Below are 19,468 nucleotides of genomic sequence, written 5' to 3'. Positions count from 1 at the left end.
TTTTTACACTTGTTCAAATAATTAGGGACATGGCAAAGTTCTAATTTTTACCCTAAGGTCCCTTTCTATTTTCAATGGCCCCGTGTTCTCAATGTTGCTATGATATGTATTAGTGGTGTGCGATATCAGGATTTTTGTTTCGATATGATATCGATACGATATTTGGGTAAATATCGAAATTTCGGTACAATTTTCAATAATTTTTAATTGTGTGGGTGGTGTAATTGCGTGGGCGGTCGATATTTATAAATATGCTTAAAATACAATTTACACACTAAAACTATTGCATAAAACTAATAATAAGCCTAGAAAACTGGTAGACAAGTTTTTAAAGTGGCTAGATATTTTAAAGTGGCTAGATAGTACAGAACCAACCTTAATTTCTAGCGTGATTGCACAATTACACACTAAATGCTGTAGATTTATCGAAATATTCTTCGATATTTCAATAATTATCGCAAAATATTACCTTTTCGATAAAATCTGCTAAAGCAGTATCGAAAATCGATACGATAACGATATCGACAAAATTATCGCAAAATCGATATTTTTTCGATATATCGCACGTCACTAATATGTATGTATGTATGTAAGGTTGTAGCAAAGTGTTGCAAATACCAAAAAAGTATATTTGTTACATCGCAATAATACACTCACACACTCACGCTCACACCTACCCCATATGCTCTATTGTAGCTTTCACCAACAAGAGCTGTCAACTCATTGTCCAATGCATCTCTGGCCATATTGATTGACTAGAACGACAGAAAGAAAGTCATCTACAACACTCTACACACAAATGCCTGACAGTGGGTAACTGTATGATCAAATAACAGCAGTGCATATCAGAGACTTGTATACATACATACATAACAAATGCATAATGATTTACTCATACTGATACAATGCACATACCATTTGAGCCTGTTTGTAGCTATTTCGGTGAATAGACAATACTGCCTTAAAAAAGCAGTCCATGTAAGTGTCACGCGGGAGAAACGATGCATACTCAGCCATTGAGTCCCATTCCCCTGTAGATGAGTGTGATAAAATTAAACAAACTCAACCACTTTCAGCACACACACACATCACCAAATAAACATATTCATCATATTCACCTAAGCCCCAAGCAGCTGAGGTAGCCATTCGAGCCATTTTCTGCCGAATATCTTCCTCTGGTACATTACCCCAGCTGTCACATGACAAGTCATACAGCTTACCCCTAAACACAAGAGATAAAAGTGACATTCACAAATAAACATCTAAAGATCGTACAACACGCAACTCAACACATCAGGTACAAGTGATCTCTAACTTTGTAACACTGTTAAAAATAGCACACAAGGCAAAGTACAGCTAATACTATTGCTGAGTATTGAGCAACTTCAAAATGTATTGTTGTCTCATACGTACGATCACATCATGATACAACTCCTTCACAAAAACAGATATGGAGAAACAGACAAAAAGTCACTATTTTACAGTAAGAAATCCTCTTTGCACACTTGTAAATTACACCATTACCATTCTCCTAGTGCCTCCAGACATCTCATTTTTCCAAGAGTGAGGTTGACATCTGATCCTGATTTTTGATATTGTTTGGTCTCATAAGCACGCAGTGCGGCTTCCCAATCATGAAGACTCTCGTACCACTCCTCTTGCACATTCTAACAGGCAACAGTAATGTACATTAACACAACATGGAGCTTGTAGTTAAATATAAGAAAGTGCCAACATACAGTGTGTGGAAACTCTTCCGCCTCCTTAAAAGAAATGAAAAAACACACAAACACACAAACACACTTAAGCATTATTAGTGGTGAATCATGCTCTCATGATTTCTTTATCTCTAGCAAATTTTCTATAGATTTGTGAAGGTATGAATAAATCATATTAAGGCCAAAATATATAGTTCAATTTGTAAGTTTAAATGTTACAGCAACCTACCAGATCAGCCTGGACATGTTTACGAGCATACTCCAGTACACCAGTGGCAGCATCTGGCTGTTGTAGCTTGTTGTTGATACTACACCAAAACAGGTAGGTATAGCATAAGTTAGCTTAAAATAAACAAGTCAAACACATTATATTGTGTTGTGTGGTCAAGAGAAGTCTGTGTGTAGGCATGCAACATAACAGACAAGTATGTACTATTCACGAGTTTCATGTACCTGTAACTTGGATGAAAGCCTACTATTTTTTTTTTGCCGTGAAAGTTTCCGTGGATTTAAATACCTTCTAAATCACTTGTTTAATACATTATATCAGGCAATCTGGATGTTGAATAGAGCCTAAAACCCTGACCTTGATAAGGGGTGGTCTCATTAATGAGGTCATGAGGTACAGTGACACCTTAGTTAGTGACCAATGTTAACAAGACCACCTGATTATAGTGTCAACATCAAGTAGGTCCTAAATGTAGCTAAGGTGCATTTCAGACTGATAAAACATAAAAGTTTGGAGATTTTGTCTCAAGGGTGGCCCAGGTTTTCATCATACAAATCCTTACCTGATTAAGGAGGCTAATATCTTTGATGTGGGACCTTGATGAAACTCTTCTTCTTTGTAATGCAGAGCCTTAGCATATGCTCTACAATTAATGGCACACTCTCCGAGATGTTCATTGCTCAGTGGTAGTGTCCCCTAGATAGTAAAAGAGCAATCGAGCATATACGCACGTGCCTAGATGTGCCTAGGGCACATGTATGTTACAGTAATAAACTCACTGTAGATTCTTCACAGTGTTCCATGAACTCTGCTAGATTCAACAGCGTTTGAGTAATCTCAGGAATGTTTGGTACCAACAGAGCCTGCTTAAAGTTCACAACCAAGTCTTCCTTTTGTATTGGTGTAAGCTCCATCCAACAGGACACAAAGGCAGCATTAAATAGTTCCCTGAGATACATACAACACACACACATTACATACAGAGAGCGACAAGAACATAACAATTTGTCTATGGCCTATGGTCCCATGTATATCTGTAATCAATGTAAAATCTTGCACCTATGTATCTAAGGCAACTGAATAAAGGAGGGACCCACAAGAGACAGCCAAAGAGATAAAACAGGGCACGAAAAACTCCATACCATAGTCCCATGTTGTCTAGAATAGAAATTCTACTGTCTAGGACATGAATAAAAGATGCACACACCTGGACAGACTGTTGTAAGCCTGTGCTAGAGCCCAGCACGACCTCAGTGCAGGGTTGGGTGACTCCTTCAACAACTCCACACCAAGTCTCCTCAACCATTCCACCCAGTCATCTTTAGATAGTCTACCAGTAGTGGCCCATGCCTAAACAAGTTGTAAAGTTGACAGTTACAGGTCACTGTGATGTTAGAAATTGTAAATAGTCACTAGTCTCTTCCAACCATACTTAGCTGACCAATTTTAGCATAATATACTTTACAAATTTTCTGATATATGTACACAGTATTTTCAATGGGGGGGAGCTGATAAAACACCTACTAACAGCTACAGCCACATAGACTTCCAGCAGGTTTAGAAATGTCTCCTAAACTAAAAGATTCCTTGTCACTGAATGACATACTTGTTATGACGTGTGCTTTAGCATAATTCTTACCCTTTGTAAACTATTGACTTCCACGTGCATTTTAGCAGTATACGACGCAGTCTCCAGAGCTGCAGTATCATCGTGCATGCTGCTGTGACTCTTTGTCCTACGATGAATCAACTCATCATCTTCACTAACCAGTGGCTCATCCTAGGTACACATAACACAGTGAATGTCATCAATAGAGAACCATCTTTGGGACCAAAAAATATGTGTGAACTCAATAATGAGGTGGTCTCTTCATGAAGTACACTATATGTTTGAGGCCTGTTTGACATGGCCACCATAACAAGGTGGAACGTACCTTAGGTGTACTTGGGACCTGTATACTTGACATGGAATCAATGGGGTGCAATGAAGTTGGTCTCATGGTAATGAAATACATCTTGGTCATTGTGGCCAATACAATGAGGTACAGTGGAACCTCTCTATAACGGACACTTTGAGGGCCAGAATTTTAGACCTACACCATGTATTTGCTTTATATGTCCTTATTATGGAGGTTTTTAATATTACCTCCTTAGCTAGGAAAGTTTGTTAAGAGATGGTCTACTGTTGTCTTACTACTGAGATCATTGTAACAAGGTGAATTTGTTAAAGGGATGGCTGCTAAGTGCAGTTTCACTATATCAACAATTGACACTTACTTGTAGCAGCTTCCCAATCAGCAGGTCATATTGTGTATTACCAATCTTGTTCTTCTGTATAACCTGTGGAATAAAAAAACTTAGTATCTCACACCCAGGAAAATCCACCACTTTCATCATCTCCAAGACAACACACTTCTCATAGAAATACTGTATACACTGTACATTGTATGCAAAACTAAAATGTACACTGGCCATGAGACACAGAGAATGCATAATACGTAATCCGCTGAGTGAAAATTCAACTAGTTTGCATTTTCTCAAACTTAGTCTAGTGGAAATACCAATAGACTAGCTGTTAAAGTATTAGTCTTATCTGGTGAATACACTTAATAGTTGTGCACTGCAGAAAGAGCAAAACAATCAACTTGTACAGTGACTATACAGAAAGTAAATTACAGCCAATCGATCACAAGTCACAATAGGCTATGGAGTTGGGACTTGACTGGGGAATTGGTCAAGTTTTTGACCTATATTCACCCAACCTTTCAAGTCAAGCTTAGAAATGACAACACATCTAACTCGCATTTGCCTCATGGTACAGAAATGAAACAATCTCTATGAGGAGGCGACTCTGATTTTTTATATATATATATATAAGTTATATCAATTCAAGTCTTGTTTTATTGTTTACTGAAGTGAATAAAATGTGCATAAAATACTTTTGCAACACGCATTTTTTTTTTTTTTTTACCCAATGTATTTCAATGCAAAAAATCATGCAAACATTTTCACTCAGTGGGTCACAAATGGATGCGTGCTAAACACTTTTACATATTATTTTAAACAAATGTACAACGCTCACACATTTCTCCACACATACCTTTTTCACCATGGGGATAAAGATGATATACCTGGAGCCCAACTGTACTATCAGGCAACACAAAGTGTTCATGGCAGTCTGCCTCAGGTCAACACTAGAGTCCAACACTCTCACAATAGCATGGATGACCTGTGAGGCAAAGTCTGAAAAGTCTAAAGTGTCCGTCAATCTGTCAATGGTCTCCATTGCAGTTCTACAAGTGGAGACATTCAAATACTACGACACTAAGGGAAGATGATACCTTCTGACATCAACATGGTTGTTGCTGTCTTCAAATACTTTCACAATCGGTGGGACAAGCAAGTGAAGATAGTCATCAAGACTGGCCCCACACATTTGCAGTGCATTCAACATCTAAAAAGATACAATGCTGTAAGTATGTGTGTATATACATAAAGGACAGCTTGCAGTGACAAGGGATGCAAAACTTTATCGTAAAAAAAAATGTTTCAAGATGTACAAAAGATCCTGATTTCATAGCAACTTATTGGAAGCAGTTTGAGTTGCACTGAAGATGCTTTTTGGCTTATACCTTGCCAAGGTACCATGAAGATATCGTGAGGCTGGTTTTTATGAGAATGTGCAAAACTTCCATCATTCCTAATGTACAGTACTGCCATACTGTATAACAAACACAGTGTATCATAAGGCTTCACCTTTTGTGTGACTATCTTCCTCTCACTCTGATCCTGCATGAACACCCTCAGAACAGGCTGCACCATCGGTGGCAAGTAAACTTTTAGTTCCTCTCCCATAGCAACCACAATCTGTTCAATGAGACTGATAATGGTGGACTGCAGAGGATTGTTTGGACTCCAAAATTCCTGTGAAATAAATGAATGCATGGAAAGACAAACTACACGTTTAAAGCACACATTCTTTGCATTTAGTCTAATCTGAATGAAACTTTATTAACCAGGACAAAGCCTTATGGCCTCAACAATGAGGTGAGTACTGTACCATAACAAGTGTGTTTGAGACCTACACGACATGATCATAATACGGTCGGAAGCAAAGTGAAATTTAACTGCATTTTGCACAATTACATGTTCAGTAGTGCTGGGAAGTAAACCGATTGACTGGCCATTTATTCTAGTTAACAACATAACCAAATAATCGATCTTTAAGATATTCACTCAAAAATGTACATCTTGGTACTTTGTCAATTTTTAAAACTGATATCACACTTGTAGTAGCATTCTACTCTAGGTAAGTGCTTTGGCCACAATAAGGACAATCTGACCAACTGTTCTATAAATTTTAAAGGTACATAGTTTACATGCTAGGTGCAGCATAAAAATTGCAGGAAATTCAGTTAACTGGATAACCAACACAGCTATGATCTGCTCAGTAACCAGTTATGATATTCTGTCCAGTTGCACAGTTCTAATTACATGACTGAAATGTCAGCCTTAGTTCTATTGTTACACATTTGCCATAGCAGTGGGGTTGTACTTCAACACAAAACATACTAACAATAACACACTGTACACACACACACACTTACTCTGACAGTATTCAAAATATCAGGCATGTATTTCCTGGCATGTTGTTTGATGATGCTAATTATGTTCCCAAGCTGCTTAAACAAGAACTGTAAGAAGAAACAGGAAAAAAACAAAAAAAACAGCGATATACGTAATAACAGTGTAGAAATGCAACAAAATATACACATACTGTACATACATGCACGCTACACACAAACACGCTACTATTATAATAACTCGTGTATACATGGTGGTTATACCTCCCTAAAATTCGGATCACATGTTCTAATGGTGCTCAGGAATGCTGGCATTATCTGCAACAGAGAAAGACTACCATACACTAACCATTCATAACATGTGTGCGCATCTCACTTGAGGAAGAAATGGCACGGACTTGATACCGAGACTCTTGAAAATAAAAGTCAGCGCCTACAAATACAATGCACACTAAAATACAATATGAATCATATTACTGATGTAGAGTACCAGTATGACACTGTGTATAGTACATACATGTACACTGCAGTTTTGTGTGTACCTGTATGACCATTGTGTGGTGTTGGCTGAGTGAAGGATCTTTTAGTATCTTCATGAGAGAAGCTATGGCTGCTGACGGGTAGTACTCCTCAAGATTTCCACTTGATAAGGAGACCAGTAGCTCACTAGCATTGTCAACTGCAATACAAGTAGAACTGCTGAAAATGTACTGCACTCCACAAAAATCAGTGTTCTGCCCACACTGGTTAGTAGTTAACCATAGTGAATCAAAATTATCAATGGTAACAACCGTACATGTGGACATTTAAAACTATTCTTTTGGACCCCATTAAGCAGAACTCCGAGAAATAAGTAAACTCAAGAATAATTGTTGCTGTGTTTGGAGATGTAACACACACAGTACGATGAGCATACAAGATATGATGTATGGCAATGAGTAATGAGTGTGGTTATAGTGTAACACTACAATAATACCACTACTCTGTTGGTGACCATGAGCAGTGGTTCAGAGAGTAGTGTACTATGAGCATGTACAGGTATATACTATAAACCATGTACGTACGTACGTATACACACACACACACACTACACACATTACCTTGGCTGTTACTATCTTGAGAGTCAGCCCCCTTGTGTATTGCTTCACTAACAGGCAGTCCCTGGCCTGAACTACCAGATCCCTTGGTCTGGTTCAGCTTGCGTTTATATGGGTCAAGTGCACCCAATAACCCAATCACTCTGATCGTCTAGTATCATAACAGCACATAGAGAATACATTAAACTAGTAAGTACTGCATGCACACATTTCATAAAAATAATTTACTGTCGGACCTTATATTGTACCAGTTGAACCACAAAAATGTTCAGATAAGTGCCATTTTTGTACATATATATGACACTCTATTCAAACACTCTTAACACAACATGCTCTTACACTAAAAGACATGTACATCCCTGACAAAATACCATAATAGAATAGTCATTTCTATTGTATCAAGGGTTTAGTTAATTGTGAGGTTCTTTCATATGCTACACTGTAACATGCGAGTGATACCACTCAACACCTCCCACACTACACACATGTACAATGCTGATAGCTGAACCAAAGATCAATCCAACCCAACAATACTCATATATACTGATATAGGTGATTCTAATTATATACCGTATTTCTATATTTATAAACCGTTAAAAATATTTCGTCGAAGCTAGCATCCGACGAATATTTATTACGCGAAAATTTTTTACCAACGTAATATTCGAGAAGTTGAATGAATTCGGTTAACTGCTTTCTGGCCACCTGGATCGAGGTTGCTGCGGTCTTTTAAAAACAAAGGCCTCCCTCATCCTAGGAGAGAAGGGAGCTGCTGATCTATTTCGCCGCACATTGGTAATGATGCCATCTGATTCCATGATAGACAACTAGCTACTACAGGACACATTAAATGGAGTATATATACACAAATATGCAAGTTGATGAAATGAGCTTCTAGCTACAGCCATTTCACTCCAGTCCATTGCTTGACTTGTGACAGACAACTTCTGAATCTGGGGTGCAGCCTCCATGGGCGGAACGGAGACGCCACAATTCAGTTTTGCTGCTTGTCATTCTGCTTCTCCTGTATACAAAAAGGCCTCGAAAAAGGCCGTATAGAATTAATAAAGTTACGTAATTCACTGTTTAAAAATTTTCGTTGCTTGAGGACACAGGTGAAAATTTTTTGACACGAAAATTTAACTCGTGAAAATTTCTCGCAGCTTATATTTATAGAAATACGGTAGCTGATATTCTTTCATAATTTATATACAGTGCTCCCTTGAATATCCAAACACTTGGTTATTCAAACAGTAGAAATGACTTCTCTATTAGAGTATTTTGTCTAAGGTGTATGTTCTATTAGAGTATTTGAACAGGGCTCTGTATTTAAATAAATGGGTTTTGAGTATCTGACTATCTGAACATGTCTTGGTCCCAAAGAACACTGTATGTCACATGCAATTGAATTATGTTATTTCTCTTGCACACTTTTATTTCGCAGATATACCACACACATTTCCTCTGAATGGTTGACAATTCAGGCTACTTGTATTGATGATAGTACTGAAACTAGATATTTATCCAATGCTACTATAATTTGAGTAGTTCTAAAATTTCTGGTCATTTGCTCACCTCTCTTCTTATGCTAAGAACTTGTTCAGTCTTCAACAAGTTGAGCAATACCTCCAGCAAGTTGAGGTGTTTATTGTAGGGCTCTATCACACAACTGTAGGACACAGACACACATAAACATCACCATCACATCACACATATCTGCACACATAAATACAAGCAACATAATATACTCATGCATTCAAGGTCATCTGGTGACATTAGCCAAACCAGTATGCATCATACATCACACACACACGCACACGCGCACGCACGCACACACACACACACACGCACCCAGTATTCTCAACTAACTGTCCCAGAGTCCATATGGCAACCTCTCTTTTACCTAGCGAGGATGCATCTTGTAACATTTCTATGATAATGGGGCACAGCTGGTGCACGTATTTTCTCATCTCAACGCCACATGCTTTGGCAAGTTCACCAATTGCCGCCAAAATGTTGATGACAACGGATGGGTTAGGAATTGCCTCTGTCAACTTGGGAATCAGCACCTAAATTAGAATTGCACACAAGAATTGATAAACATACATTCAAACACACTTTGAATTAGTATTTATACAATTACACATGTTCCACCATTAGAAAAAGAACTATGTATATACATGTACAATAGATACTGTATTTCACAATTACACATTTATAATTAAATCATGTGATAAATACAATAAGCACCCTCTGAATTAGAATCACATGCAGTACTACTAAGTAAATACAGTACCTTCAATATGGGCTCTTGATAAGGCTTGACAAGTTTAGGAGCATTGGCGATCATGTGTCTCAGTAGTCTGGCACTTTGCTCCTTGTTGCGGCCAATTCCGCTGTACTCCAGCTCAGTAAGAATCTTTATAGTAAGTAAATGTACAAGTAAATAATTGTGACCACAACCATTATTGCTTGGACAAACATTGCTAATAATTTATACATACAGTGAAAACAAAAATAATATGTATTACGACAAATACAAGCAGAGTCCAAAATCTTCTCCCTTCTACAATAAAGTGATTCTTGCATAATCAGGCTGGCATCTGTCTACAACTGGCCAACACGTCCCACACTTGAACAATCACAAACTCCATAAAGGACCTACAAACACAATAGCACAACCACATCACTCACCTGGATCAAGCTCTTCCTCAGAGATGGCATAACAAATGCCGGGTTGAGATTGCTCAGTCGACCAATGATACACATGGCTACTTCCCGTATTCTAAAAGCCTGTGTGTTACAAACAATGGAATAAAAGAATCGTACACATAGGCTGTGTATGCCAAATTAATCTGGACATCTCATGAATTCTGTACCCTCTAGCAGCAACCCAGCAGGGTTGAAAAATCATTTCAGCTACATCCGGCCATTTTAATAGAGCATAAGATTGCTTCATTAGAGCATTTCAATCTTTACAGGTGTTGAATTGGGACTAAGCCTTCCCTGAAATGAAGTAGAAATGCTCCATGTTCCATTTGCTTTGCTACTACCCTATTGACCACTGTACTCTACAACCATCTTAGCACTCTCTTTAACAGATCATATGGGCGGCTTAAACACTTGAATTGTATGGTGAATTGTACACTAGTACAAAGAAATAGTACAGCTTCACAAGGTGGTTTATATAATAGCAAGTTAACTAGCAACACACACCACACAATATTAATGTGTACACATTAATTACAGTGTACCTACCTCATCATGCATGGCAACAAACAGTGTGGTCAAATTTTCAGCTTGTGCCAAGTGAGCGTCATATTTCTCATCCAGCGACATCAGCACACACAGTCTCACCTCCTCATCTGTAAACGAGTACACACACTTCAAACACTCCAATATCTGAATATCTCTGTGCCAGTTCAACCACAGAAGTGGTGAATTTATTTGGATACATGAAGTCCATTCATTTTATACACAGGAGATCCTTTCAACTACTCTAAAAGAACATTGATGAAATACTCTAATAGAACAGCCACCAGTCAGATAATCATGATTCACTATCCAAGCCTGTCACATAACCAGGAACCTATAAGCACTGCCTTGTGGTGCTTATATATGAACATAACACAGGTTTTTGGTATAGGTGGTCTTACTATACAGGTGACTGCCATACAGGCAGGAAACTTCACCAAAATGGGAAATAGAAATTAATAAGAACAACATGTACAACATATATGAACATGTGTACATACATCAACAAGAACAACATATATGAACATGTGTACATACATCAACAAGAACAACATGTACGTATTAGGGATGCAACAATATGGAGTTTACCCATATTGTTGCATCCCTAACCTAGCAAGTATTGGACCTTAATTCAACACTACAAACTAGGCTGTAAACTTAATCAATAGTTTCTCATCCCTGTCCAAATCACTGTTTCACTTACCACATCAATGATTTTGGGTACCATATTGGAGGCTACTAAGCAACTACAGTTAGTAACTAGTTAGAGCACACTATAAAGCTGCATGCTGAGTCATGTGAGCTAACTACTATAACTCAACTATCTAGTAAATAAAATCCACCTGCCTATGTATTGCTAAACTGCTGGTTAGAGGATAAGATACTATGAATAATTCTTATGGTCTTTATACTACAATTCCACTATTCAGCCCAGTACCTGGATCAGTAATCCCAACAGTTAGAAGTTGTACTAAAATGTCAGACACAATTTGAGCTGATGAAGTACTCGGTGGTACATGACTACTGCTCAAAATGCTGACTGGCTGTAGAGTGGGCACTAATAAGGAGGCACATGTCTTCACAGCTTCCAGCCGGATTGTCTTGTGTTCAGATGTCAAATAGTTTTCAGCACAACTGGAAACAAATTGTGTAAGTGGGTTACCTGAAGTAGAAAGAGAAAGGAAAATATACAAAGTGTATAAAAATCATTTTAACTTCATATACATAATGATGATACATTGGATTGGAACCTTCTATTCTGTTACCCTATAGAGCTTTTTCATCACATGATCTAAATTATATAATCTCATGTCTTGCCTACGTGTCTGCTATATCGCCACACCTCTCCTCTAACATTGAGAAATTGGAAAAGGAACCTAAGGCTCGATATGAGGAGAAAATAGCTTTAATACACAGAGTCGATTTGTTTGTGGGGAAACATCACTGAAGGTGAGCCATTTGATGGACACCCTCCTGTATGAGGACTGTGATTTAGTGTCTTATTTAGTACTTTGGACCGGCTTCATTTCAATGTCTCAGAAAGGGGTTGAATGCATACAACCATTAAGAGTGCAGGTGGATCAAGGAAATGAAGACAAAAAAAATTGCAGACAAGTACCTTACTTACAGTCAGGCTTGCATAGTTAAGTTTTACACCACTGATTACCTACACCTGTTATTTAAAGGTTCGCCATTCACAGAGATTCAATGAAACACCACTAAAGTGCTGGATTATCATGGAATTAAAATGTAGAGATCTGCTGTGCCCATTGCAATCGTACGATTGGTTTGGGTGAAACGTGTACACACATAGTTTCGATATTATTTTATTTGGAAGCCTGTACCAGACTTTATGGGGCTAGCACAACATGTACCCAAGAAACCTGTCAATGGATCATTCCCACATATCTGAAGGAAGTACTGATTTTGACTTCAGCACGTGGAAAGAAGAGGAATATGGATGGTCAGATTAAGGAAGCTGCTGATTACAATACACCCCGAGAGAATGAAGTGGCTAGTAGTGAAACGCAAAGGTCCGTGAAGGTAGGAACCTGGTCAGAACTTCTACTGCTATTAACAAGTTAAGTGTTGGAGACACTAAGCCTGGTGTGTTATCTGTGGTTCCACACCATTCTGACAATTTTGTGCTGAAATCTTTTAGTAAGGATTATCCGCCACCTCTAATATCACTAAAGGAAACAAAGTTTGTAGAAATGTAGTACCATAAATTATTGGATGCATGTAAATCAGTGTTACCCAGAAAATGGCTGACTCGGTAGAAGAAGTTATTAAAGATCAAAGTAAATCAAGGCTGTGGTTCAAGTGCAGAGCTGGACGAATTACAGACTCCAGAATGAAAGCAGTTTGTCGTACATCAACTCAGTTGCTTATTAAGAGTATTTGCTATCCTGAGGCCTTCAGTTGAGCTGTAAGCATGAGCAACAAGCTAGTTATATTAATGCTCTTAAAAGCCATATGATGATGATGACTTTTCAGTCAGTTACAGACAGTGGACTTGTCATTAACAGACAGTGGCCATATACTGGCACATCTCCAGATGGTGTTGTTAAATGCAAGTGTCATGGGAAGGGGGTACTAGTAATCAAGTGTCCGTAAGGAAACAAAAATAAAAGATACAGTTATGGACAAAGAGTTTCGCTCAAAGCAGCAGCCTGGTCAAGTAGCATGCATATTACTATCAAGTTCAGACACAGTTGTTCTTGTGCAATGTGTAGTACGCTGGCTCACCTTTTTGAAGGATGAGAGAAGCAGTTATGATAGCAGGATACATATTGAACGGATTTATAAGAACCCCACATTCTGGGCTGAGGCTGTTAAAAAAGCACAACACTTTTTCACAATTTACTTGCTGCCAGAACTAACGGGTCAACGTTCAAAAGTGCAAGTGACAACCATAACATAACTGATGTTGCCAACATGTCTGGTCCATCAAGAAGCGCTGCTACCAGCAAGGTTACTAACACCACTCTGGACCAGCAAGCACATTGCTATTGTCATGGCCTCGAGGAAGGAACCATGATAGGATGTGACAATCCAGATTGCCCAATAGAATGGTTCCATACATCTTGTTTAGAGATGATCACTCTTCCTAAAAGAAAGACTAAGTGATACTGTCCTGATTGTAGAATGTTACCACGCTTTCTAAGAAAGAAAAAAGAACAAGTAATTTATTATAGCATAACCGAGAGTAAATAATTCAATGGACCTTTTGTGTATATATTGTCCTACTAGAAAATTCCACAGTGTTCAGTAAGATACTTATTGCTGACACGACTTCCCCATGCTTCTGAAATATATCCCACAACCCCTTTAGGTAAAATTCCAATCAAAATTTTGACTGTGTTCTTGTGTTTATAGTTAGACCACGTTGACGTTCTTGCTTGAAGATTCCTAGGACGCTCAATAAATATTTCAAAGCAGTCTATGATAACTGCTACCTTCTTACCAAAAGATTGCTGAAAACATGCTGGCATTGTCTTGTCATGATCTGGTCAAATGATCGAGTCTTGCAACCTTACGTCTATTTAAATTAACCACTTCAAAAGTAGTCATGAAACAGCAGTTGACAATACATTGAAGAGAAATGCCAGTAACTACACTGGACAGTTAAGTCTAAGTTTCATAGGTGCATATGAACTGCTGAAAATAAAGACAATTTTCCAGTTCCCTCCACCGGCAATGTGGCTACAACATGCTCAAATATCGCTTTTAAAATCTTCATGTTAGGAAAACCAGTGAAATTAAGAACCTTTTCATCACTGTCAAGTATTTCTTTACTACCAAAGGGTTATGATGATTGCTTATTTAGTGTTGCACCGATATGAGATTTGGCCGATAACCAATGTTAGATAATATTTTCAAGCCGATAAATGTAGCCGATCCGATATATCACAGCATGTCTATTTTGTAGCAAATTTTACTAGAAATTTGATTGTGAAGGACCAATTTAGATTGTTTATAGTAGCAGTATTGCTACAACAATAGCTGACAGTACAATGAAGTAGTAATAACAACATTGTAGTGCAGGAAAATGCAGCTCAATGCATTTGTAAACATTGTTTGGTGCACATGAGCTAGTATTTCTAAGTGCATACATTTATCTGTATCTGCTGCTTTTTTCATCGTGGTGCCGATCCGATACCAATATACAAAAAACACAGCCGATATATGGTTTTTCCGATAACCGATCCGATTATCGGTGCAACGCTATTGCTTAAGCTGCAACAATAAGCCATTTATTTTGGAGTGGAATGCAGTTAATTCTTCTTGCAAGGCACTGATTTTAACTGAACATTCGCATTTTTCTTCAGCGATCCTCAAAGTTTCACTATGCATTTCTTGCTTTATTATCGGTTCAAGGTAACTGTCCATGGATTCATCAGTAGACTTTTCTACAATCACAGCTAATGAGTTGTCAACTAATTCAATTTCTTCTAATAGTTCCATGACTTCATTGCAAGCAGCTGAATCAACAATTTCTTGTAAAATTAATTTGGCAACTTTCAGAAAAACACTTTCCTTTATTCTTTGTTCCTCAACTCTTCTCCGAGCTCTGTCATATCGTTCTGAACTACTAGGGGTTGACAAGAACGTTTCTTGTGTCCAAGATTAACCAGTCCACGTTAGTGTCATTAAAACAAATCAGATAGTGCACCTGAAATAAAGTGACTGGAGCAGACTCTGTACTTATCTAAAGCGTTTAGGTCCAGATCTTCTCAAGAAATTGCAGCTACAAATCCATCCTTTCTTTGTTTAGAAAGCTCCAATTCGTGTTCACTCCTATCCTTTCTTATCGCTGGAATTCTGTAATACGATGACAAATGCACACACCCTGTATTACCTGTATTACCATTTTCACTAGTGCGCCAAAATGGCAGATGCGTAGGCGAAACTTGAGATTACACAATTTAGATCATGTGATGAAAAAGCTCTATGCAGAGCCCTAGTTATAACTAAGGCATTTATATGTCTGGTTGTCCTTTTTGTATTCCAGTTCCTTAGCATCATCTTAAATATTGACTGCTTGAATGAACAGAATTGGAATTAAAAGGACAAATATTTTAGACTGAAAAGGACAAATATTTTAGACCCAAAAAGACCATATTCAATGGACGCACACCACTGACAGAAGGCAAGAGTACCAAAAAAATTAGTTGGGGAAATATGGCACAACTATTACTGTATGCACTAAACTGTAGTGTGACACATACCGCCAAAATCAAAAGATCCCAATGTCTGAAGAGCAAGAGCCACTGTGTTGTTGTCATAGTCCACAGTAGCACTGGACATTGTTTGTGCTAGAGACAATACATGAATATCTCACTATTCACACACTATACTGTTAAAGTTTGGAGGGATAATCTTTCAAAATGAGACTTAATTTCTAAATGAAAACCATTTGAAAATTTGTTAAAACAATTGTCCTATCAAATAAATTGACTAAGATCTCCCTCCACCTCTGCCAAACCCTACCGCCACATTCCAGCTCAAAATATTGTGCATGCTACATGCATGTACCATGTACCCTCCATACTATAACATGAGTGTTTCATGTATGTGAGGTGCATGTATTATGCAACACTGTATGTTACAGTGAGGGGGTGACTGTCTTCCAGTGCTATGTATGTACACCATGCATGTTGGTGTGGTGCATTTAGAATCCCACAATGAAAACCGACACTTGGTTGTTAGATTATAAATACAAATTGAAACTTTATATAACAATTATATCCCTACTGTGCTCAAGGTACCATAATGGAAATGCACAGTAGGGATATAACTTGTTTTATTGTGATTTAATATCGAGCACTACTCCAGCTTGTTTCGGTACTTTTTTGTCGATGTGCTATGGTCCCTACTCTAGTTGAAATTATTTTTGTGTGGGTGGGTAGCCATTAGATATAGCAGTAACCATAGTAATGGAATGTTTCATGCATGCCAGTTTTTGGTATCAGTACATGTTATGACATGTCAACACAAACATGCATGTTAGAATTCATGTTAACATGCATGTAACATGTAGGAGAAGTGTCTGAGTCCATGTATGTTACATGAAACATGTACTGTTTGTATGTTAACACAAATAACATGCACTGCTGTAGGTTGTATGTAACATGTGTAATATTTCAAGTTGGGATGGTACCACAGACATGTTTTCACACTATACACAGCCAACACAACACTTTTGTACTCAGTATAAAGCATGAGAAAAGTTACTATACAAAACATTTCCCCTACTATAAAGATAAACACATACTTAGAGGTGTTGGTCCTCTGGGAGCCCCAGGATGCTTCAACGGTCGGTGCATTAGTATCAATGACAACATTCGTAACACACCATCTACAAAACAAATGTGTTAAACAATAAAGTATAGAAATCAAGCTGTACCTTGTATGTTCTTTTTTAGTGTTGGAATGTGCATTGCTATTACTCTCAGAGCATCAGTGAGCCCTGAGCTGAGCCCGACACTCAACATTTGGTCAAGGAGGTTGTCTATCTTACTGGCTAGCTGGATACCCAGCGCCCTCGCTAGTTGACTGATGCAGGAGAAGACATGAGGCTCAACCGTAATGGTGCGTACCCTCCTGTGGTTTGTGTATGGTGAAATAAAGTATGACATACACACACACACACAATACACAAGCGCAGATAGACACACGTACAGACATGCACACATGTACATACAGTACATACTTTGATGCAGCATGAATGTCCCTACTACTGGGTAGAGATGACTTAATCACATTCAAGATAGGATCAATGTGAGGAAACACTTTATTCCTGACAGCAAGTGCCATTATCCCAACAGCATGTAGTGCACTGAATTTCTCCCGGTCCTGCACAATAGTACACACAATGATACACCAGACATGTGATGTACAGGCTAGGACTGCTCTGGTGTTAGGTAGTCGGTGAGACAGTTAGCAGACAATTCAGTTTAATTTTTATTTAGTTTCATAGAAATTTGCTGGAAGGGGACTTAGTTACAATACTGCCAAGCTGGTTTATGGGTGTGGGCAAGAAAGCCCTAACCTCCATGATCCCTACTACAGGTATATACAGTACTGCCTAACTGTATTGATACATACAGTGACCCAATTAGAATAGTTTTCATGTATAAACATACTATTACTGTTCTCACCTTTCTTAAACAGCCCAGCAGGTAAGTCATAGTCACATCAAGGTAACTAGAGTAGTGAAGAGATAGGTAACATTTAACACAGCAAGGAGAGTGTGCAACAGCTAGTAAATTACAGGGCTGCAACAAATATTCGATTCATTCAGATATTTGTTCATTAAGATTTTATCCGGATACTAAATTTACCATTTTGGATATTCAGTCACTAGTAAATTACAAGTGTGTACAGTGGAAATGACTTTGGTTACCAGCTATATTTCTACAAGATGGCCTGTTCTGCTATGTAAAAGTGATTATAAAGATAACCACTATTAATTTTGCATGCATTTCAGGAACAAATTGGTAAGTACGTATTAGAGATGCAACAATATATTGATTTATCGTGTATCGTATCATTTTAAGACAATATCACTGTATCGATACAAAGTCAAACTGTATTGATATATCGCATATCGTGATATATCGGCATATCGTGGCTTGTTAACATGGCTGACAATCAAATTATTGTACATTGTGGTTAAACTGCATAGTATGTAATGCTTCTCAAAGAAAAATTAGCTCACTTGTTTCTCTAAAAAAACAAAATAACAACATCAAAAAACAATATAGACCATTGCTTAGACTCCAATTTGTATCACACAATATATCGCTGTATCGTGATACACCAGAGGCAATATATCGATACGTCTACACACTGTATCGTTGCATCTCTAGTACGTATGTGGCTGAATTCTAGCATTTAGTTCGATATTCGTTCAGTAAGACATCCAAATATCTGAATACTGAGTTTGACATTTGTTGTAGTCCTAGACTAAATTGTAATGCCTATCTAAAGTTACAACTGTTACATTACAAGGACCATTGGATGGTCCAGATTTATGGATTTAGTCTGTAGGTGCATGTATACAACAACACTTAAGAGCTAGCAACACAGTAGGCCAGGCCTTCTTTTAGGACATGGTGCTTATTTGTAGCCCATACCAACTTAACACAGTACCATGTAGCACAAACTTTATGCATGCAGCATTGTGCTACACAGTAGTTGACTATTGAATGCTACACCACTTTTGAAGGAGGTTTGCTGTGGAAAGGGTTGATCAGTATTGAACATTATCATCATTGCAGTGTCACATGGTTAAAGGCACACACAAGTACACACGAGGACTAACGTACATGTATACCTGGTAGAGAATACATCGGGGTCAAATGAAGCCAACAGAGGAAGCAATGCCAGTAGTGATTGCTGGATCAGAGGATTACGATTGGTACGGTACTTCAAGACTGCTTCACAGACCTGTAAAATCAAACACATATATAGTATGTAACACTAAAAATCACGCGTAACCTTACTTTAAGATTTGCACATATATGCGTATCTTGTGTAGTGTGTGTTTGCATGCGTGTGTGTGTATATGTGTGTGTGCGT

General features: G+C 38.0%; 1 protein-coding gene across 2 annotated transcripts in view; it reads right to left on the bottom strand.

Moving 5' to 3' along the window:
• LOC136243790 (serine/threonine-protein kinase mTOR-like) overlaps positions 1 to 19,468 on the bottom strand; it is a 37,486-nt gene that overhangs the window by 14,626 nt on the left and 3,392 nt on the right. For both annotated transcript variants that reach the window (XM_066035396.1, XM_066035395.1), the window contains exons 7-36: positions 19,224 to 19,336; positions 18,046 to 18,091; positions 17,598 to 17,740; positions 17,292 to 17,488; positions 17,160 to 17,243; positions 16,114 to 16,200; positions 11,820 to 12,044; positions 10,886 to 10,992; positions 10,322 to 10,420; positions 9,924 to 10,046; positions 9,479 to 9,696; positions 9,203 to 9,296; positions 7,631 to 7,778; positions 7,073 to 7,209; positions 6,907 to 6,963; positions 6,795 to 6,848; positions 6,555 to 6,641; positions 5,704 to 5,871; positions 5,289 to 5,401; positions 5,048 to 5,240; positions 4,225 to 4,287; positions 3,587 to 3,727; positions 3,155 to 3,297; positions 2,727 to 2,895; positions 2,510 to 2,643; positions 1,948 to 2,026; positions 1,525 to 1,667; positions 1,119 to 1,222; positions 916 to 1,031; positions 678 to 755 (exon numbers count right to left, since the gene is read on the bottom strand). In XM_066035396.1, the coding sequence (XP_065891468.1) occupies positions 678 to 755; positions 916 to 1,031; positions 1,119 to 1,222; positions 1,525 to 1,667; positions 1,948 to 2,026; positions 2,510 to 2,643; positions 2,727 to 2,895; positions 3,155 to 3,297; positions 3,587 to 3,727; positions 4,225 to 4,287; positions 5,048 to 5,240; positions 5,289 to 5,401; positions 5,704 to 5,871; positions 6,555 to 6,641; positions 6,795 to 6,848; positions 6,907 to 6,963; positions 7,073 to 7,209; positions 7,631 to 7,778; positions 9,203 to 9,296; positions 9,479 to 9,696; positions 9,924 to 10,046; positions 10,322 to 10,420; positions 10,886 to 10,992; positions 11,820 to 12,044; positions 16,114 to 16,200; positions 17,160 to 17,243; positions 17,292 to 17,488; positions 17,598 to 17,740; positions 18,046 to 18,091; positions 19,224 to 19,336 (3,663 nt within the window). The remainder of the gene's footprint in view (positions 1 to 677; positions 756 to 915; positions 1,032 to 1,118; positions 1,223 to 1,524; positions 1,668 to 1,947; positions 2,027 to 2,509; positions 2,644 to 2,726; positions 2,896 to 3,154; positions 3,298 to 3,586; positions 3,728 to 4,224; positions 4,288 to 5,047; positions 5,241 to 5,288; positions 5,402 to 5,703; positions 5,872 to 6,554; positions 6,642 to 6,794; positions 6,849 to 6,906; positions 6,964 to 7,072; positions 7,210 to 7,630; positions 7,779 to 9,202; positions 9,297 to 9,478; positions 9,697 to 9,923; positions 10,047 to 10,321; positions 10,421 to 10,885; positions 10,993 to 11,819; positions 12,045 to 16,113; positions 16,201 to 17,159; positions 17,244 to 17,291; positions 17,489 to 17,597; positions 17,741 to 18,045; positions 18,092 to 19,223; positions 19,337 to 19,468) is intronic.

Source organism: Dysidea avara, chromosome 13 (assembly GCF_963678975.1).
Source record: "Dysidea avara chromosome 13, odDysAvar1.4, whole genome shotgun sequence".
NCBI classification, from domain to species: Eukaryota; Metazoa; Porifera; class Demospongiae; order Dictyoceratida; family Dysideidae; genus Dysidea; species Dysidea avara.
Note: the sequence above shows the minus strand (reverse complement) of the source record. Positions and strands in the feature narration are given on the sequence as shown.